Source organism: Lampris incognitus, chromosome 9 (genome assembly GCF_029633865.1).
Source record: "Lampris incognitus isolate fLamInc1 chromosome 9, fLamInc1.hap2, whole genome shotgun sequence".
NCBI lineage: Eukaryota > Metazoa > Chordata > Actinopteri > Lampriformes > Lampridae > Lampris > Lampris incognitus.
The window spans coordinates 28,208,473-28,230,896 of NC_079219.1; the positions used below are offsets into that span (position 1 = coordinate 28,208,473).

Genomic DNA, 22,424 nt, shown 5'->3' on the forward strand with positions numbered 1-22,424 from the left:
CTTCTCTCTCTCTCATTTTCTTCATTCATCAGCCCCTCAAAGTATTCCTTCCACCTTCTTAGCACACTCTCCTCGCTTGTCAGCACATTTCCATCTCTATCCTTGATCGCCCTAACTTGCTGCACATCCTTTGCATCTTGGTCCCTCTGTCTAGCCAATCGGTACAAGTCCTTTTCTCCTTCCTTAGTGTCTAATCTGTCATACAACTCACCATACGCTTTTTCCTTTGCCTTTGCCACCTCTCTCTTTGCTTTACGCTGCATCTCCTTGTACTCCTGTCTACTTTCTTCATCTCTCTTACTATCCCACTTCTTCTTTGCCAACCTTTTCCTCTGTATAATTTGCTGTACTTCCTCATTCCACCACCAAGTCTCCTTGTCTTCCTTCCTCTGTCCTGATGACACACCAAGTACCTTCCTAGCTGTCTCCCTCACTATTTCTGCAGTGGTTGTCCAGCCATCTGACAACTCTTCACTACCACCCAGTGCCTGTCTTAACTCCTGCCTGAACTCCACACAACAGTCTTCCTTTTTCAACTTCCACCATTTGATCTTCGGCTGTGTCTTCACTCGCTTCCTCTTCTTGGTCTCCAAAGTCATCCTACAGACCACCATCCGATGCTGCCTAGCTACGTTCTCCCCTGTCACCACCTTGCAGTCTCCAATCCCTTTTAGATGGCGCCTTCTACATAAGATATAGTCCACCTGTGTGCACTTTCCTCCACTCTTGTACGTCACCCTGTGTTCCTCCCTCTTCTTGAAATATGTATTCACCACAGCCATTTCCATCCTTTTCGCAAAATCAATCACCATCTGTCCTTCCACATTTCTCTTCTTGACTCCATACCTTCCCATCACCTCCTCATCACCTCTGTTCCCTTCACCAACATGTCCATTGAAGTCCGCTCCAATCACCACTCTCTCCTCCTTGGGTACCCTCTCCACCATGTCGTCCAACTCACTCCAGAATTCTTCTTTCTCCTCCATCTCACACCCAACTTGCGGGGCATATGCACTGATAACATTCAGCAATAAACCTTCAATTTCCAGCTTCATACTCATCACTCTGTCTGACACTCTCTTCACCTCCAGCACGCTCTTGACATACTGTTCCTTCAGAATTACCCCTACCCCATTACTCCTCCCATTCACACCATGGTAGAAGAGTTTGAACCCACCTCCGATACTCCTGGCCTTACTCCCCTTCCACCTGGTCTCTTGCACACACAGTATGCCTACCTTTCTTCTTTCCATCATGTCAGCCAGCTCTCTCCCTTTACCAGTCATAGTGCCAACATTCAAAGTTCCAACTCTCACCTCCACATGCCTACCCTTCCTCCTCTCTAGCTGCCTCTGGACATGCTTTCCCCCTCTCCTTCTCCTTCGCCCAACAGTAGCATAGTTTCCACCGACACCCTGCTGGTTAACAGTACCGGTGGCGGTCGTTGGTAACCCGGGCCTCGACCGATCCGGTATGTAAGTCTTATTTATGATCCGCATATTTGATTTGGCAAAGATTTTACGCCGGATGCCCTTCCTGACGCAACCCTCCCCATTTGTCCGGGCTTGGGACTGGCACTAAGGATGCACTGGCTTGTGCATCCTCAGTGGCTGGGTTCAACCTTATAAACACTACAGTTGCATAATGACGGAAACTGGCGATCTAACAGTGGTTTCATATGCAAATTGCCATTACCATTGATTAGAGTTACACTGGCCATGTGTACTCTTCACAGAGGATTGGGGAGAAGCTGCAATGACAGCATTGTAAGATGGTGACAGATGTACTCTTTCTTAACCCCTTCCTCGGTTCAGGAATGGTCGTTCCCTCTTCACATAGATGGTTTCTTTTCTTTTTTTTTTCTTTTTTTTTTTTCCTCCCCTTTTTCTCCCGAATTGTATCCAGCCATTTACCCCACTCTTCTGACCTGTCCCAATCTCTGCTCCACCCCCTCTGCCGATCTGGGGAGGGCTGCAGACTACCACATGCTTCCTCCGATACATGTGGAATCGCCAGCCGCTTCTTTTCACCAGACAGTGAGGAGTTTCACCAGGGGGATGTAGCACATGGGAGGATCACACTATTCCCCCCCAGTTCCCCCTTCCCCCTGAACAGGCACCCCGACTGACCAGAGGAGGCACTAATACAGTGACCTGGTCACATACCCACATCCGGCTTCCCACCCACAGACATGGCCAATTGTGTCTGTAGGGACGCCCGCCTGACCAAGCCGGAGGTAACACGGGGATTTGAAACGCTGATCCCCGTGTTGGTAGGCAACGGAATAGACCACCACGCCACCCAGGCACCCATAGATGGCCTCTTTGATTCCCTGTTCAAACCAGTGTTCCTCTCCACAAAGGATGTACACATCCTCGGTCCTTAAACCAGTGGCCACTGGCCTGTAGGTGGGTGTAGACCATGGAGTCCTGGCCTGACGAGGTCGTTCTTCTGTGTTGTGCCTTTCACTTCACCAGCATTTGTTTGCTTTCCTTTATGTACAAGTCACGGCAATCCTCCCAGCACTTAACAGCGTGCACTATATTGCTCTGTTTTTGCTAGGGAACCCGACCCTTTGGGTGGGTGAATTTCTGGCGCAGCATATTTTGGGGTTTGAAAGCAAACGAGACACAGTGTTTGGAAAATACACATCTCAATTGTTCTAACACTCCTGCCACATGCAGAATCACCACTGGTTTGCCTGAAACAGTGGTATCCTTCTCCTCTCTTTGATCGGCTGATGCAATGTTTGGGCATCTTCCTGGCTTCAGCAAACGCCCAGTTAGGATACCCACACTTAACCAGGGCCTGCTTAATGTGAGATTTTTCCCTTTCCCTGGCAGCTGTCAGTGGGGACGCTGTTGGCTTAGTGGTGCAGTGTCCTGATGACTACTAGTTTGTGCTCCAGTAGATGATGAGAGTCAAACCTTAAGTACTGATCAGTATGTGTTGGTTTACAGTAAACATCAACTTTCAGTTGTCCCCCATTACCAATAGCAACTTCACAGTCTAGGAAGGCTAACCTGACATTTTTCACATTCTCCCTGGTGAACTTGATGTATATTTCCACCATGTTGATGTGGTCAGTGAAATGTGGTATGTTCTGAGATTTAATTTTAATCCAGGTGTTGTCCACACACCTGAGCCAATGGCTAGGTGGTGTGCCTAAATAGGACATCAGAGCCCTTGTTTCCACATCTTTCATGTACTCATTGGCAACCATAGGTTAAATTGGGGAACCCATAGCACATCCATGTTTCTCACATTAAATCAAATCAAATCAAATCAATTTTATTTGTATAGCCCAATATCACAAATTACAAATTTGCCTCAGTGGGCTTAACAGCAACACTTTAGTACTGCCCTTTGTAAGTGAAGTACTTGAACTGAAGACATGGCTTCAAGAGCAGACACACTTGGTCAGTGCTAAGGGTGGTCTTATTGCAAAAGGTGGGGTCATCCTGTAATTTCATATGGACTACCTCCACTGCTTCAGCAACCGGAACCCACAGGGCCATAACATTATAAGAGACCACGATGACGTCCCTCACCTTATAAATAAAATGGATAGTTTTTCTAGATGTGATGTTCAGTACTGTCTACCAATGGGTTAAGAATAGATTCGAGAAATTTGGAGATGTTATTAAGTTGAGAAATTTAGAGATGTTATTGGTCACTGAGTTAATCATACTAACAATAAGCCGAAATGGCACATCCTGTTTATGTATACAGACTAGATGTAGCTATAATCTATGGTACAAAATTAGCTATAATCTATGGTATAAAATTCTGTCAATAGCCTTGTCCTGTTCTAACAGCTTCAGACAATCTATCCCCTTTCTCTTGTAATCAATACCTGGATCTTGTTTCAGGGGCTCATATGTATTTATGGCACTAAGTAATGTCATAAATTTCTCATGATAGTCTATCTGGTTTAACAACACAGTGCACCTACCTTTGTCTGCCGGAAGGATGATGATGTTATTGTCCTTACTGAGAGTTGTGAGTGCATTCCTCTCTTCTCTGGTGATGTTGGACGGCGGTGGTTTCGCATTGCTGAGGCAGGCGGAAACTTTCATCTGCAGTTGCTCCACTTCCAGGTCCATATCTGGTATGGAATGCTGATTCCGTGGCTATAATGAATTCCACGAGTGGGATTTGTCTCAGTGTAACGGCAAAATTCGGCTCCTTTGTGAAGATGTCTTTTTCTGCTTGGTTGAGTTGTCAGTCGATCAGATTCTTCAACCACGAGCGGCACTTGACTTGGTGTGACGGCAAAATTCAGCTCCTTTGCGAGGATATCTCTCTCTGCCTGGTTGAGTTGTCTGTCGGTTAGATACTTAACCCACTTGTCCACATCACCAGTGTGTGTCTGGCGTCCACGTCTCTGCCTGCCATTGAGGGCGCAGTCCGTTGTCTGCCGATGTCTCTGGCGTGCAGCAAGTAGGTTGAACTTCTTTTGCTGCCTAGTTTTTGGCTTTCCGTGCTGTGCTAGATGAGCCTTGTCTGTGAATTCAATCACCTGATGGAAAGTGGTCTCATCTAGATACGCTATTAGTCTCTGTCGGATCTGCTTCTCATTAGCTTTCAAGGTATCGATGATAAAATTTGTTTGTCTCACTCGTTCGTTCAACAGCCGACTCTATTCCTTCTGGAAGATCTTGCTAGCTTGATGGCCCTTGACAGAAGATTTAATTTGCAGGCTCTTAGGTGTAATCCTGCTCTGTCTGCACCCGAGGCTGAATCTTTGGTGGTCTATCACAGCATTTTACATGCCGTTTGCTCGTATTCACGCACAAGTTTAAGGCAGTCCTTGCAGAAATTAGTCAAAATATCTTAATGCATGCTCAATAATCCTTGGCCATTGTAACTCTAATTAATGGTCATGGCAATTTGCATATGAAACCAGTGCTAGATTGGCCGTTTCGGTCGTTATGCAACTGTGCTGTTTATAAGGTTGGGGATACCTGCAGTCAGCTGAGACTGAGGTGAGGGACGAAATGTTTTTCCCACTAAACTTTGTGTCCAGATGAACTGATTCAACTTAATCATAAGAAACAAAGATATCCATAATTATACAATATTGATATATATCACAACATCTACATAGCCAAACGTAGCGTCTTTAAGAATCCAACTGAAGTTCATCACATTGAAATGTTTGGTAAACTAAAATACAGTGGCTGGTATTAATAAAAGCTTCTAATAACCCTAATTTAGAACTACTGTCTAAATTACATAGCTATACTAACCCTAACCCTTCAGGATGTTGTAAGGGTTTGAAATCCTTAGCAAAATAACTTGAAAATTAAATAGTGACAAAATTTTGTATTCACTGGTTCAGATAACCTTTTGACTATTCTCATTCAGCCTCAGCAGTTTTCATTATCAGCAGAGTCTCAGTTGTACTCACAGAATTTCCGCTTCCAGTGTGGGAAGATGGCGGCGCGAATTCATGCTTGCAGTGGCCTCACTCTTTATCAGTGTGGGAGGACGGTGGCGCAAACTTAGGTTTGCGGCGGCCTCACCCAGTACCGTCCATGCAGTGTCTCTGTCCATGTCTGCATCTAAGTTTGTGTCTTCATTTGATGGCTGGGAGAGCTGGCGCTGAACTGTACAGGGAAGGGGGGCAGGCTAAGCTAACTGCTAGCCCGTGCAGACCGGCAGTTCCAATAACACCGAGGTTGGTCTGGCAGTGGCCTCGCCTAGCGTTGACTGTGTTTTTGGTGTCATCATGTGGAGTGTGGGGGAAGGTGTGTCGAAGGTGTCTGGCTGGGAGAGCTGGCGTTGGATCGGCTGGGGGAGCCTCATTTGCTGCGTCCAGTGGGCCTTGGGACCATGGCCCTGACTGGAGCTGCACCCGAAGAGGAAACACCGAGGGCAATCTGACAGGACACGGAAGGGGGGCAGGCTAAGCTAACTGCTAGCCCATGCAGACCGGCAGTTCCGATAACACCGAGGGCGGTCTGGCGGCAGCCTCACCTAGCATTGACTGTGTTTCTGGTGTCATCGTGTGGAGTGTGGGGAGGTGTGTCGAAGGTGTCTGGCTGTGAGAGCTGGCGTTGGATCAGCTGGGGGAGCCTCGTCTGCTGCGTCCAATAGGCGTTGGGACCACGGCCCTGCCTGGAGCTGCGCCTGAGGAGGAAACACCGAGGGCGATCTGACAGGATGTGGAAGTGGGGCGAGCTAAGCTAACTGCTAGCCCGTGCAGACCGGCAGTTCCAACAGTCATCCTGGCATTCGTTCTCCTGGACAGTGATTTATTATTTTTTTGTAGTTTGATATATGTGTTCTTGTAGTTTTTAGATGTGTTTCTGTCGTTGTGTTGCACTGCTTAGGGCTGGGGGAAACGATATTTCTTTCTACATGAAATGAAATGACAGAGTGTTCCTGATTCCCGATAAACAAGAAAGTAGTTGTTAAAATACTTGAATTAAAATGAACACATTAAAATCTGTAACAGAACTCAACAGTGGTAACAGAAAATAAGTGAACACATTGTTAGCAGTGGTTGGTATTCTCTGTCTGTTTATACATATCTTGTCTCTCTCGACTCCATCTTAGATCCAATAAAGACAGCCCAGGGATCCCTCTCTCTCAAGGCCTACAGGCTAACCCCCAAACTAATGGAGATCTGCAAGGAGAAAGATTTCACAACTGAGGGGTGAGTCACCTATAGCAGAACACACATGAGACCAAGATTGCTGAACGTACACAAAACACAGATGCCCACTAACAAATCTTGCTTCGCGCACACACACACCCCTAGTGGTATTAATGCAAATACATAGAAACACACTACCTGAAAGCATTCAATTTACAATTTGAATCCTTTTGCTTGTTTGATTCCACCTATTCAAATGATGTAAATGTATACTTTTGTGTCCACAAAACAAGCGGTTGGTGGCTGTCGGGAGATGGATGCTAATGATGATGATTTATCAGTCCACCCTTGCCGTCACATAAATAATTGGACCATGTTTAGGCTTTTTCTGACCCCAAGGCTCAACCTAATTGCTTTTAAATTGCAGCTAAAAATGAACATAATTTGAGGGCCGTTTGCCAGGCATTTTTTCAGATTAGGCCAAGCATACATTCACATACACAGATATCCAATGTGAACAGGCAAATGCTAGTCTCGCGATACCAGCCAATCGGTGATCTCCACCAACCAATGGCATGGGGATTTCTAAATGCATGGTTGTTGCTACAACGAGGGTGAGTACAGCCACTAAGAAACTTACGCATACTGCTTTGGAAAACTTGGACATGCCTTACCGGAAATGATGCCCTCCCCTAGTCCTCCTCCATAGTGAAACAAAAAGGTTACCAAAATTTACCCAATTTACCCTCAGGGGTGAAGAAAGGATTCATCCTGAAACTGAAGATATAGTGAATCACTTTGTAACACAAAAAGAACTTTTGAAAACATTGAAAATGGATGTCCCAAGCAACTTTAGATTATTTGATTCCATTCTATTGAATGTGTGCTCAGTCCACAAGATTGGTGCATTTAAGGATGTACAGCAATTTTGTTTAAAACTTTTAACCTGGGACAAGAAAGACAGGTAGTTGGTCTTCCAATGTAACTCATCCTGTAATGTCCTCCAAAGCAGATGCGTAGTCCAGCCAGACAGATGAATCATGTCCTAATAAAAGATGGTTTGTTTTTAACTGATGAATATGTTTTGCCGCAAGCGCGACAAACATCAACAAACTGTAAAGGAGTTTGCTTCAGTGACTGCAGCTGAGCCATCCTTTAATGCACATATTGCTGGTATGACAGTGTTTTCAAGCACACGATATCCGCATGTCACTGCCCCAATATGTAGGGCTACCCTAAAGACTTTGGATTAGTTCTGCAATGCAGGGTTTGTTTGTTTTTGGGTTTTTTAACTCTGTTTCCACCCAGTTTTAGTAATGAAAGCTGAGAGATTGTCCTCAGTCTCAAGTTGAGCAAAGCATTTAGAGACTGACTTGTGAGTCCAGGTAAATGCATACAGAGACACATGCAAAAATAACATTTCAAGAGGGCAGAAGTCCCAGGGGTATCAAATTGCCATCTATTCAGTTCATCAAACATACAATTTTAAATGGACTACAAGCCAGTGTATTTGCAGGGATAATATGCCTTACCTACATTGCACTACCCCCACCACCCCATAACTCCCCTATTTTCACTTCTTTTTCCACCCAACCACTCAATTATTGACTCACTGTGTTTTGCCTGGAGTCAGGATCATACTCATTTCTGCAGCTTTTCATTAGTCGTTATGATTTATTACAATTCCAATCTGTAGCTATCAGTATTTCCAATAAGCTTGTGATTGAGAGGGGAGGCATCTTAGGGCAGAGGAACACAATATCGGCACATCATCCAATGCTCATCTTCATCCCGCAAATTTTTGATCTAAATATAAATATAAATATTCATATATTTTTATCCACAGGATGTGACAAAAGTGCTTTACTTTTTTAAAATGTTAAAAAGCTGTCTCTATGTGGTTGTATTTGATGTTGTGGAATCCCTCATATTTTGCACTTATTCCTTTTTTTTTTTCTTTTAATGAAAGGCAGCAATAGATGAACAGTGAATAGACCCATCCCTTTGAACTATCCTCTATGTCTGCTGGGCTATGGAGGCAGCAGTCAATAGCCTCCACTTCAACAGACAATCTGAAGCATCAAATTAGTTGGCCTGTGGAGTCAACCTTTGGCTTTGTCCAGCGGGGCCCAACTTGGAAAGAGCATGGCATTAACTTAGACACTGGCACAGTTGAGTGATTTGTCCAGCTTTTACTGGGCTGTTCTCTTATTGCCTGATAAATCCCCTCTTATATAGCTGTATGGACATTTTAAAGGTCATAATGCGCAGGAAACACTGAAACAAAGTCATTTTAATTTTGCCAATATGTGTGACTAACAGTATTTCTTTCATGATAGATTTTTCTTACTGTATACCTTTTATCCAGACTGCCCATGTCCCATTTGCTTATCCCCATCCCCACTCAAGGCATTGTTGCCCATTTCCGTTTCCTCAGAAAAAGTCAAGTTATCAACTTAAAACTTTCCTTTTAAGTCTCACTGGAGGAGCTGCTCATCAGTTTTACACACCATTCCTTTTTATTTTACGAGAGGCATGATTTAATGTCATCCATCTCAGAGAAGTGCAAATAATGGATTAATGCAATGAGCCTATTGATCCCACAACAAGAACAACGCATCTAACAGCCCACAAACATTAAGAATTTACAAATATTAGTTGTTAGCTCATGCAATATGAACAAATGACAGGCAAAACCAAAGCAGTCAATCAATGCTATTGGGTTTACATGAGACATTTAACAAACTTTGTAATTTCAATTTGCGTTAAAGGGCCCATGTCAGAGGTAGAGAAAGACACCCTTAGACACTCGGTAACAAGAGAAATGGTAAAAGTGGCAGACTTTTTTGCATACTTATCGACATGGCGCATAAAAAAAACAGTTAAGCTAATGACTCTGACATTGTCTGCCAGGGGAATGTAAATCAAATATTGTATTATACATTAAATGCACAATGTGTTCACAGTGTAACACCTTTTTTTTAGCATTGTACCCTGTGACTCTTAAATTCTTCATTCATATGGCATCATTATTTTACAAAACATGATACCTTAACACATCTGGAAAATGTATCCCTATTTTTCTGGCTTTCTCCACCATCTCATAGTGTCTTTTCTTCCCTGTCCTATTCTCACTCTGGCATTTGCCTTCACCTCTTTGGTCTAGGTTGAAAAAGGCCAACATTGGCTTTGAGCTCATGTTCGAGGAGGTGCCCATCGTCATCAAGAACTCCCACCTCATCAGCGTGCTGATGTGGGAGCTGGAGGACAAGTCCACAGTTGCCGACAAGCATGAGCTGCTCAACCTCTCCAGCAGGTCAGATGCCCGCTCATTAATCTGTTGGTTTTGCACACCAGGAAGAGCTACACCTAGACATCTCACATGTACAGATGGAGAGGGGGAAAATGGGCATGTCAGCCAACTACACCGATGGATTTCAAATCAGGCTGTTCATGGAAAACAAAATTTTCCAAAATATATTTTCCCACATCCCCGGGATACCCTTTTATGTGATCAGGGTATGTCTATAGGGTAATCGACATTTGCCGCTATTCTACAAGAACACAATATTTTTACTAATTCACTTTGCAGGTATATTGAAGAGGAAGGCTTTGGCAAAATAACATGACCAGTTGCCATGGGTTTCCTTTAGTTATCACACTTAAAGCTTTAGTGTCCTGATCAGGGAGTGGTTGGTGCCAATGTAGATTTGAATTACAGTGGTTCACAGTTGTCTTGTTTTCCCCCAACCAAATTTCCCTTGTCATATAGAATTATTCATTAGATACTTAATCAAGTTCAACTTTATTGTTATATGAATTTAGAATACAATGAAATTATTGTGCCCTGGCTCTCCCTGCCTTAACAGAAAGGACACAAGGACACACACACCCCAACCCCCCCCCCCAAAAAAACCCAGACTATGTACACATGAATTCCTACATTACTTACACAATATACAATACACGATAACGCAACAGTGTGAGGTGCATTGTAAGGTGAGTGCATAAGCTGTTCAGCAACCTGACTGCCTGTGGAAAGAAACTATTACTTAGATGGGTGGTGTGTGATTTGATGTTCCGGTAATGTTTTTTTTAGATGGAAGGCACGAGAACAACATGAGCAGGGTGGCTGGTGTCCTTAATGATGTTTTGGGCTTTCCTTTTGCAACGAGTGGTGTAAATATTATGAAGTTGTGGTAGTTCCATGTCAATGGTTTTTGCTGTTGTCTTTACAGTCCTTTGACGCAGTCTGCAGTCTTGACTAGTCAGGTTGCCAAACCACACCGTGATACAGCCTATCAAGACACTTTTGATGGTACTGCGATAAAAATTCATAAGAGTTTTGGTACTCATAGCCAAACTCTTGAGACACCTCAGAAACTACAGTTTCTGCTGTGCTTTCTTGAGGATGCAATTGGTGTTGAGAGACCATGTGAGGGTGTCTGATGTGTAAACCGAGAACTCTAAACCTGTCCACAATTTCATCAGATGACCAACTGATGGAAATAGGAATGTGATTTCCTCTGATCTTTCTAGAGTCAACAATTTCTTTTTTCTTATTGACATTTAGAGAGAGGTTGTTCTCATGGCACCATATGGTTAAATCTTCCACTTCCCTCCTTATAGGTCCCCTCATCACTGTTGCTTATTAGTCTTAATCACTGTGGTGTCATCTGAGAATTTGATGATACTGTTGTTGTCATATTTGGCAACACGGTCATGTGTAAACAGACTGTATAATAGGGGACTGAGACAGCAGCCCTGAGGTGTGCCGGTCCTAAGAACTAATGTAGATGAATATGTTTTACCTATTCTCACAATCTGGGGCCTGCCTTTCTGGAAATCAAATAGCCAATTACAGATAGAGTTGCCCAGACCAAGACCACTGAGTTTCAACACTAGTTTGGATGGTACAGTTGTATTAAAATTAGAGCTGTATACAATAAACAACATTCTGACAGGTATTTTTCTTTTCAAGATGTACTAAAGCAGTATGCAAGTGCGATGGCATCATCTACAGCTCTATTGGCACAGTAGGCAATCTGTAATGGGTCATGGGTAGCAGGAATGTTTCATTTTATATATCCATCCATCCATTATCCAAACTGCTTATCCTGCTCTCAGGACCGTGGGGATGCTGGAGCCTATCCCAGCAGTCATTGGGCGGCAGGCGGGGAGACACCCTGGACATTTTATATATGATATAACCAATCTTTCAAGGCACTTCGTAATAACAGAGGTCAAAGCAACAGGTCGATAATCATTAAGGCAAGAGACAGGTGCTTTCTTAGGGACAGGCACAATGGTGGTTGTCTTAAAACATAGTGGAACCACACACAATGACGGGGACAAGTTAAAAATATCAGTAAAAACCTGAGATAGCTCATGTAACATTCCTTGAGGACACAGGGAAGGGATGCCGTCTGGGCCAGCAGCTTATGATCCTTGAGTTTTACTCACATCAGCCTCTGTCACCTGTAGGTCGGCTTCATCAGATGGGCACTGTGCTGAAGTTGCGTGCTTCAAAGTGGGTATAAAAGTTGTTAAGCTCATCCAGGAGAGAGACAGAGGTGTTGAGAGCCACAATTGGCTTAGATTTATAGTCCGTAATCACTAGAGATGTCCCGATACCACTTTTTCACTTCCAATACCGATACCACAGCTTTGGCTATCTGCCGATACCGATATCAATCCGATATTTTGTTTTACTCTTATACTACTACTACTACTACTACTACTACTACTACTTTCAGCTGCTCCCGTTAGGGGTCGCCACAGCGGATTATCTGTTTCTATCTCTTCCTGTCTTCTGCATCTACCTCTGTCATGCCAGCCACCTGCATGTACAAATAAGAAAATAATAATAAGAAAATACAAAGAAGCACTTTGCTTATGGTAGCCAATTACTAACCTAAAAACATCTCACTCAAATGGAGAACAAATACTTCCCCAGTGTATAGTCCACAACAACAGTTGGTTATGAAAGACTGCCACCCTTTATTCAAACACTACAAAAAAAAAAACACAAAAAAAACAGGTACTGCAGTACTTACAGCGGACAGGTTTAAAGTCAAAACAATCAGCATTCAGCATTGTAAGTAAACATACAAAACTATCCCTTACAGTGCAGCTATGTGCAAATGGAACTGTAAAACACAAATATGCATAACATTCCAAATAAATAACATAACATGAACAAACACAATTTAAACTGACTTTACTGACCTAACTGCTTTGTTTTTAAGTTTTGCATTCAGCTTTTGGATTTTTTTCCCCCTCTGAAATACATCCACGCCACTTAACATGACTATTCCACAGGTAGTTAACGTTCATACACTTGTGACTACTGCTGTTGTTATCACTTGACACGCTGTGCCGCTTAACCGGAGGTGCGTGGCACGGGAAGTGCTAATATGAAGAAGCAGAAAGATGTTACACGATGGTTAAGCTAGATTTCCCCATGGATTGTATCGAATAGGTATTGGATCATATTTTTTTCTCCCGTTTGATATCCGATCCAGCATTCTGGGCCAGTATCGACCCGATACCAATGCCTTGGATCGGATCAGGACATCCCTAGAATCGCCTGCAGTTACCTCCACATGCGCCACGAGTCACAGCCACTGTAGTCATTTTCCAGTTTGTCCCTATATTGTCTTTTAGTAGCTTTGATGGATCTCCTTTAAGTCATACCTGGATTTTTTTGTAGCATTCCCTGTCCCCCGATTTACAAGCAATGGTACACTCCCTCAACCTCAGGCAAATGTCGCTGTTAATCCAGGGCTTCTGGTTGGGGTAAGAGCGAATACACCAAGGGTCGGAAACTTTTGGATGTCCCATGCCACTTCACAAAGTTTAAAAAAAATAATCACAGACCCGAGTGCCAATTTATTTTCATAATGAGCATTTATCTATTTATTTATTTACTGCTACTGTTTGTCTTACCGTCTTGATTCCACATGCCAAAACATATGTGCTACACACACACATGCGCACACGCACACGACACACACACACACACAATCTGCAAATGTATAAAAATTACTAGGGCACAAAAGAAAATTAATTCAGTCTTACCAATTTAATGCGACCCTTGTTTGTTGCAATATCTGGTAACCACTGCTAGATGTAGAACATTGTATATAGTATCCACACTCTCGTCAAGAGCTACGCTGAATATCAATATATCTTTCAATGCAGGAGTTTGCTGGTGCCTTACGTTCTCAGCCATGTCTGCACCTCTCTAGTTTTCGCAGAAATGGGCGTTCTTTGATCCTGTTGATGATCGTGTCTTTGTTTGGTAACCCATCAAATATGACCTGCGAACTGTTGAGAAAAATGTCCTTTATATACTTTCCATTTGAGAATGGCCTCCCGTGTTAAGCAATGCACTGCGTGACTTCATAGCTGCCCTCTGTAGCTTGGTTCTTGGCGGCACATAGTGTGGTAAACACACTGCTTTGCTTCCTACTGCCTTCTTGATTGATTCAGCTTTATCAGCCATCGAAGTTTTTCTTGTGCCTTGTTTCAAAATGATGTTTTACACTTTAAGGTCGAAACAGCATTTTCACAGTAGAGTGCACACAGCTCAGTCCTTGCGCAAAATAAATCCGGATTCGTTTGTCCAAGACGGTTGAAAGAGGTGAATATTAGACAACCTACCTTTTTTTTTTTTGCTTCTGCCATCATCAGTTGTTCTTGACATAAAGCAAAAAGAAAGCTAGCTAGCTATCCTACGTTGTTGCTACCATTGTAATGCTGTGCATCAAAGGGGAGAGGAGGAGGAGGGGGATGGTAGACCACATCAATTGTGTGCACTCTATTGCTGTTAAAAACAATGGCGTATTTTGAGACTAAGTAATTATTTCAGTATTATTTTAAATCGGATGGTTAATTTAGTTCTCCATTATGCTATGTTTTGTATTAAAAATGTTTCTATGAGAAGTATACTTAAAAAATACGTGTCCATGTTAATGGCCTCGCATGCCACTGTGGGCACGTGTGTCATTGGTTGCCGACCCCTGGAATAGACTGTACTGGGATACAGTTACCCACACAGAATCTGACATAGCTAGTGACCAATTCAGCATGCTCATCCAAACTCAAGGCTGAATCCTTAAAGATTGACCAGTCTGTTGATTCAAAACATCCCTGAAGTTTGGATTAATGTTTTGTAGTCCAGCATTGTACTGTACTCACAGTGGGCTGAGTGCACTTCACTTTAGTCTTCTATGCAGGAAGCAACAGAACTGACAGGAGGTCGGATTTCCCACAGTGAGTTTGTGGGATAGACCTATAAGCTGCCTTGACTGGGGAGTAACAGCGGTCGAGAGTCTTACTGCCTCTTGTTGGGCAGGTGACATATTGGTAAAATGTTGGTAGCACAGATTCCAGGTTACAGTGGTTAAAGTCCCCCGTCACAATTGAAATGCCTCAGGATGCAGGTTCTCTTACCTGCTAATGGCTCCATATAGTTCGTCCAGCGCTGCTGCAGCAGTAGCTTGCAGCGGATGTAGACAGCAGTTAACAACACACAGGGAAATTCCATTGGGAGAGAGAATGATCCGTACCTTATTGTTAGTTGCTCCAGCACTGGCGAACAGGACTGAGAGACTATTTCCACGTCAGTGCACCATGAATTGTTAACAAAGAACCATACACCAACTCGCTTGGTGTGAATGGCTATGCTTGCTTGTGCAAACTCATTTAAACAACATAAAACTTATTTATATAAACAACTTGAACTTGATTCGTTCAGCAGCCCCATGTTATAATTACTTGTCATTATGCCTTAGGAAAAGTTAAATATTATGCATTGCACCTTTTTAATAGCTTGTTTATTCAACTTTTTGACGTGGCGTTAGGTCAGTATCTATGCGGGATAACACGTCGACATTTCTGCGATATTCTTTGTAAAATTTGTACCCCTAAACACCTTAGCCGGATTTCACTTTTCTTTTTAAATGTGCATGAGTCAAATGGTCTAAGAGGAAGTTGGTCTACATGCAGTGAAGGCTTTTGTTTCCACATGACACCGCATGGCCACGTCCGTCACTAGTCTGTGCTGCAATTACACAAAATTACTACTTATTTCAAAGCTGAGAATTAACACAGTTTTCATCAAAATGTTCAGAAAGTGAATGAATGTGAGCTAAAAAAGCCACAGACACATTTCATGTGATATCAATGTGATTTTATATATATATAATATCCATCCATTATCTTAACCGCTTATCCTGCTCTCAGGGTCGCGGGGCATGCTGGAGCCTAACAATCATTTGCCAGCAGGCAGGGAGACACCCTGGACAGGCCGCCAGGCCATATACATAATAACATATATAATATGTAATTATTATTTATAATACATTATATTTATAATATATATTATTATATAATATAATAATATTATATAGTATAATAATATATAATGTAATGGGCTGGATCTCCTTGTTTTGCATCCCTCTCTCATAAAACTAGTCCAGCCATCCACAAGATTAACATAAACACGTGTTACTAGGAGAAATTGTGGTACTTTAAGACATGTAAATACTTTCACAAAACTATTCTCTTAATCAGACAATTCATTATGAACACAGTATTGTGTGCAAAGAAAATGTACAAATTGAAGAATGCTATGTTTGCAAAAGCCCCTGGCATAGCTGACATGCCAAGGCAGAAACTTTCCCCCACACTGTGAAAAGTGCTTGATGAGAAACGGCAGACCAGGTTTGTTTTTTGATTATTTTTTTTTATTATTATTATTTTTTATGTCACAGCATCTCTTTAAACCTACAGGTTGGTTTCACAGACATTGATTAATACTAATTCCAAATCAGAATTGATTTGATATTAGGGAAGTCATGGACATCAATCCATATCTGGTAAACTGTTCCTGTGTGTACCAGCTTGGAGAATGAAAGACACCCATTAATGTTTTCTGTCCCGTGTTTCCTCGCCATGCTTAGATTCAATAGCATCTACTGATGACTCACTTCTTCACTTGTTCTGTGCTGCTGGGGTACTAGATGGGTGGGATTTACAGTTCAGTCAGTGTTATCCGACAGTCACAGAAAAGTACTGGTTAAATTAACCTTAAGTGCCCCCCCTTTTGAATTTTAAAGTTTTCTGGTTCTTATTACATTAACCGCCATTGCTCTGCTCCCATTTTAACTACTCACTGGTTTAACACTCATTTAATTTTTGTTAAGTTATTTTAGTTGTGTATATCCCCATGTAAGCTATGTTTTGTCTTTAATTTTGTAAACATTAGTTGAAATGAGCATTTTGTAAATTAATCAAGAGTTATTAGCTAACCTGGTACTGTAGTGTTTGATTATAGCCATTTTTTTGAAGCAAACACAGTATCCAGTTAATTACAAATAGGTTATCTCCAGCAGTCATATTATATATTGGTATATATGTATGCCGGCAGCCATATTAATATGTACCTTGGCCAAATGATGAAGGCTAAGCATGTATGGGCTTGGCTAGTACTTGGATGGGAGACTTCCAGTGAAAACTGAGTTGCTGCCAGAAGTGCTGTTTGTGGGCCAATAGGGGGCAGTCTTCCCTCAGGTCCTAATTTAAAAAAACAACGTTAAATCCCAATGCCCCAGCGATATGACGGCGACACTGCGCTGTAGGAGATGCCATCCTTTGGATGAGATGTTAAACCGAGGTCCTGACTCACTGTGGTCATTTAAGATCCCATGGCACTTATCTCAAATAGTAGGGGGTCCCCCAGTGTCCTGGTAAAATTCGCAACCTGGCTCTCTCCATCTGACCACCTAATCATCCTTCCATGTAATTGGCTCAATGATTCCTCCGCTCTCCACCTCAACCTGATGTGCGGTGAGCGTTCTGGCACGAAAATGGCTGCCGTGCATCACCCAGGTGGGTGCTACACATTGGTGGTGGTTGAGGTGAGTTACCCCCTTCAATGTGAAGCGCTTTGGATGTCTTGAAAAGTGCTATATAAATGTAATGTTTTTTTTTAAATAAATACAAGCAGGCCTATCTGTGCACAGTTACAATGAAAATCTGGAAAACACTGCCCTGTGTTGACTGCTAACTAAATCCTTGGCACAGGAGATGTTGTCTCGCAGTTGTAGCATGTAAACTTGGATGTGTCTAAAAATGGAACTTGATAAGAAATTTTGTGATTCATCACTAACATTTAAAGTGTGGACAAAAATTACAACTCAACTTTTTCACAATGTGGTGGTTATGGTTGCTTACCGCTTGCTCTGTATCATTCCACAGTTTTGTTTTTTAATTCTGGCATTCAGGTCTGAGCACATCGGTCTCAAGAGAATTTATCAGCAATCATTTATGGAGATAAACCGCTGTGAATGGAGCAACAGCTGTGAAGTTGCTAATCAAAAAGCTTCCCAGGGGCAGGTGTGAGAAATTAGCACTGTGCAGACTGGATGTGCTAATGTGCACACCGAAAGGGAGTAGAGCACACTGTGCTTCCTTTTGCACTGCACATGAGCGCAACAGGAGTTTTTCCTGATTTTATCTTTGTTCTGTAAAACAAGTAAAGCATTGACTAAGCATTGACTAACTAATGACTGGGCCCGCCCAGTCATTAGTTACAAAATGTCAAATTGACCCAAGGCTAATGTTTTGTATGCCCTTGAGGCATTCTGTTCCATTTTCTGAATGACTACTTTGAAGTTGAAACTTAAGCATAGTTTTTGATGTGACCCAAAATTGGAGAGAAAATGCCTGCCCCTTCCCATACGTTTCCCTGCATGACTGCTGATGAGAAGTCTCACAAGATGAAATTGTTCCCTGAAGATGTCAGATTGCTGTTTGAGCTCTTTCCTTGTATTGGATTGTAGTGTCTGTCTCTCTACCAGTCCGCCCACCCCACACATCTGACCCCCCCCCCAAAAAAGATAATGGGTTTTATTTAATGTTTTCCCTTTGTCTCATTCTCCAATCTGTGACCACATTTGTCAATGTCAGCCATGTCTCAGGCCGAGTGAATGCAGTTCCACTCCAGAAAGTGGCGTTATTCTCACCATAGATGATGATGTTAATCGTTGTGATGGATTGCATGGAAGGAAATACATTTATGTAACTTTTTACCCCCACCTAAGAGCCTATGAAATGCCTCCGTTTTCAAATTTACTAAGTAGTCCCCCGTTTATGTCAGGTCACAAATGTAGTCAGTGTTGGGGCTAACTTAATTGTCTTTACCTTTCATGCCAGTTATCCAGTGTGCTATGGCTAACATTTTACAATAGATGGTGTTAAATCATCTCCAAAGCAAGGTTTATAATACTGCCCATTTACTCTTACTTCACCCAATTGGCTACTCTGGTACTTCTAGTCTGATCATCATAATTGGACCTTCTGAGAGAGATGTAGCACAATGGTGCGGTATGATTACACCAGTCTTTTTTTTCTTTCTTTCTTTTACAGGAAAGGATGGGTGTGAGTGGAGACAGAATAGAACTGTGAAATGAGAGGAGCAAAGGATTAGCAAGGGAGAAAGGGAACTGGGATGGGGACATAAAGGGATGTGGTAACAGAATTATGAAAGGAGATCTCTGGAGAAAAACAGCGTTAGAAAGAAAGAGGGAGAAAGCATGCTGTTAGACACCGGGAGCTCCATGGTTTCCTTAATAAAAGGTTACATCGCTCACCACATTCATTTTCTTGCCCACTCACTTTCAGGAACCTGCTCAATTGCTGGTTAATGTCATACTCAAGGTCCCATGCAGCCTCATATTCCATTAGCAAGTAAGCTGTTGTCACTTGTGGCTCGCAATTGCTGAGGTAAAAGGCCATGGTGTTGTTTGTTTTTGGGGGTTTTTTTGGCTTATTTTGGGAGCTTAAAGCAACATCGGGTAATTTTTCTGTTAATTTGGCAAATGAGGGGTGTCCGGGTGGCGTGGCGGTTTATTCTGTTGCCTACCAACACGGGGATCTCCGGTTCAAATCCCATGTTACCCGGCTTGGTCAGGCATCCCTACAGACACAATTGGCCGTGTCTGCGGTTGGGAAGCCGGATGTGGGCATGTGTCTTGGTCGCTGCACTAGTGCCCCTTCTGGTCGGTCGGGGCGCCTGTTCGGGGGGGGGGGACTGGAGGGAATAGCGTGATCCTCCCACGTGCTACGTCCCCCTGGTGAAACTCCTCACTGTCAGGTGAAAAGAAGCAGCTGGCGACTCCACATGTATTGGGGAAGGCATGTGGTAGTCTGCAGCCCTCCGCGGATTGGCAGAGGGGGTGGAGCAGTGACCCCAGAAGGCTCGGAAGAGTGGGGTAATTGGCCAAGTACAATTAGGGAGGGAAAAAAAGGGGGGGGTTAAAAAAAACTTGGCGAACGAGACAATCGTTGTGCATGGAAAATGACACTTGCTACGACACATGATACAAATGAACACAGGATTTTATAGGGGTTTTTTCTTTGGCAATGGACCACACATGCAACCTCTACCACCAACAAGCCATTGCTGATGGGGGGGGGGGCATCTAAAATCCTGCATTTATCATGCCTTGTAGCGAGCGTCATTCCTGTGCATGAGCAAAGGATTATGTCTCATTCGCTGGTATTGCGACAGTGCTGCCCGTGCTTGTCACACAGACCATTAGAGGCAATGGGAGTGGAATTAAAGGGTCTATTGACGTGCCAGAGGTCTCAATTTGTGCTACACACTCCAGATCTTAGTAAATCAATAGAAAAGTTGCACATGGTTGCTTTAAATGTCTCGACATAATTGGCATGGGTCAGAATCACACACATTCACACACAAATATCAACTCTTACTGAAATACATAGGTCATGCCACACACAACATACACTGAACATACTTTATAGACCCAAAGCATCTTGCATGTAAAACTCTAAGGAGTTATTAAACATTTTAGTCTAAATATGAAGTTAATTGGTTCTGAAATGAAATCTCATGCCCTGAGGCCCATGCCCATGATAATGTATCAACTCTGCTGAAATGGGCCAGTAACTCTTACTTTGGGTCCTGGCCCATCAGCAAGAAAGGCAGCAATATGTACTAAAATGCTCAGTGTAAGCATGGAAGTCACTGCACCAGTGGTCCCTTGGCAGCTGGATGAAAAGTAACTCCCCTTCACACTAATTTCACTGCTGAATATCAGTAGGCAGCTTCTGCCTGCAGAACAGTAGTCTCAAGGCCTGTCCTCTGTTGTGCCATGTGAATAAGAGACTACTTGAGGCCGGCCTCAAAACAGAATCAGTGATGATAGGAAAGCCATCGGTGGACTTTGATTTCTAATTCGGGATTGATTGGGAGGCTCACTGACCTTTCTGAATAATTTAACCCTTCATTGTAGGCAGACACTGTATAGTTGCAGATGCATTATTCAACACACAATTCCTTCCCCGCCATGACTAAACAGCAGTGCCTCTTTCTTTTTTATTTTTGAAAAGGCATGCAGTATTTAAAGCCATTTTAGAAGAGCAACTATAGCAGAAGGAAAAGACTGCAAATAATTTTGAAACATGCCGTGTGTAGCCTGACATGAATTCAGACAGTACATATCACAGAGTTTGCTTGTTCACTGTAACACTCCCACCCATTGCACTCTCTGCACCCACTCCCCATTGACAGTCACAGGGAGCGCCGCTGTTCTACCTTTCTCAGTGTCGACTTGCCGGCACTGCCTTCCTTCTATGAGATGGTTTAGACATTCCATCTCCCACTCTTTGCTCCCATTAGCAGACCTAAATTACTCAACAGTGCTGTAATGTGTTCTATCAGCTCTGTGAGGTAGGATACCTGGAAAGTGCTTGCTTATCATTGAAATTACTTAAAATTGCATCACATTCACCGTATGTTGATTAAAGTGGCACGGTTGCCCAGTGGTTAGCGCTGTCTCCTCACAGCAAGAAGGTCCTAGGTTCGAACCCCGGGATTGTCCAACCTTGGGGGTCATCCCAGGTCATTTTCTGTGTGGAGTTTGCATGTTCTTCCCGTGTCTGCAGTTGGTTTTCACCGGGTGCTCCGGTTTCCCCCACCACCAAAAAGACATGCATGTTAATACACCTGTCTGTGCCCCTGACCAAGGCATGGCAAGACGAACTGGAGTTGGTCCCTGGGCGCTGCACGGCGACTGCCCACTGCTCCTAGCTACACAGCTAGGATGGGTTAAATGCTGAGTGTAATTTTCCCACGGGGACCAATAAAGTATCTCAAAATAAAAAAACACACACAAAAAAAAGGCATTTGGTCATGCAAGAAGCAAAGCATGTTATGAGGGATTCATCAAATTTATTGCTTTCAAAATTCCCGTTCAGTCCCAATTGCATTGTTTGGGGATGAACAACAGCGCTGTGTGAGATTGATTTGGTGCAATTCATCAAAAGGTCTCAGTTGGCAGTACTGCAGTCCATATTAAAACACAAAATGCTGGAATTGGGCTCCACAATTAATCAGATTTGTGCCTGAACTTCTAGATGGTTCATGCTACACCCACATCACAACATTCTCGGATAGTTAAATGCAAAGAAATGTGGTCCGACACAAAGTGAATTAGTTTTAGTGCAGGTTGTAGGTCAAGTGAAGTTCATTGTTCTGTGACGTACCACCTGCATTTCATAAGAATTACAGCACCTTGGTATTAAGTCTTACAGCCCATTGCACGTATTTTGTCTTCTAGTGTTCTCAATCACCACCACCTCTTGGTCCCCCTTTATCTTGAAATCCCTTGCTGAAATACTGATCTAATGAAATGTATACACCAGATGTTTGGAAAAACCCAATGCTGTATAATTTGCAGCTGAAATATTTTCCTGTTGCATATATTAAAAATGTTTTCCATACCAG

At 42.9% G+C, this 22,424-nt stretch overlaps 1 protein-coding gene across 1 annotated transcript in view; it reads left to right on the forward strand.

Annotated features, from left to right (window-relative positions):
• Positions 1–22,424, forward strand: part of LOC130117791 (eukaryotic translation initiation factor 3 subunit H) — a 102,068-nt gene that overhangs the window by 71,174 nt on the left and 8,470 nt on the right. Inside the window, exons 4-5 of the mRNA XM_056286022.1 lie at positions 6,565–6,664; positions 9,771–9,920. Coding sequence (XP_056141997.1) covers positions 6,565–6,664; positions 9,771–9,920 — 250 coding nt within the window. The remainder of the gene's footprint in view (positions 1–6,564; positions 6,665–9,770; positions 9,921–22,424) is intronic.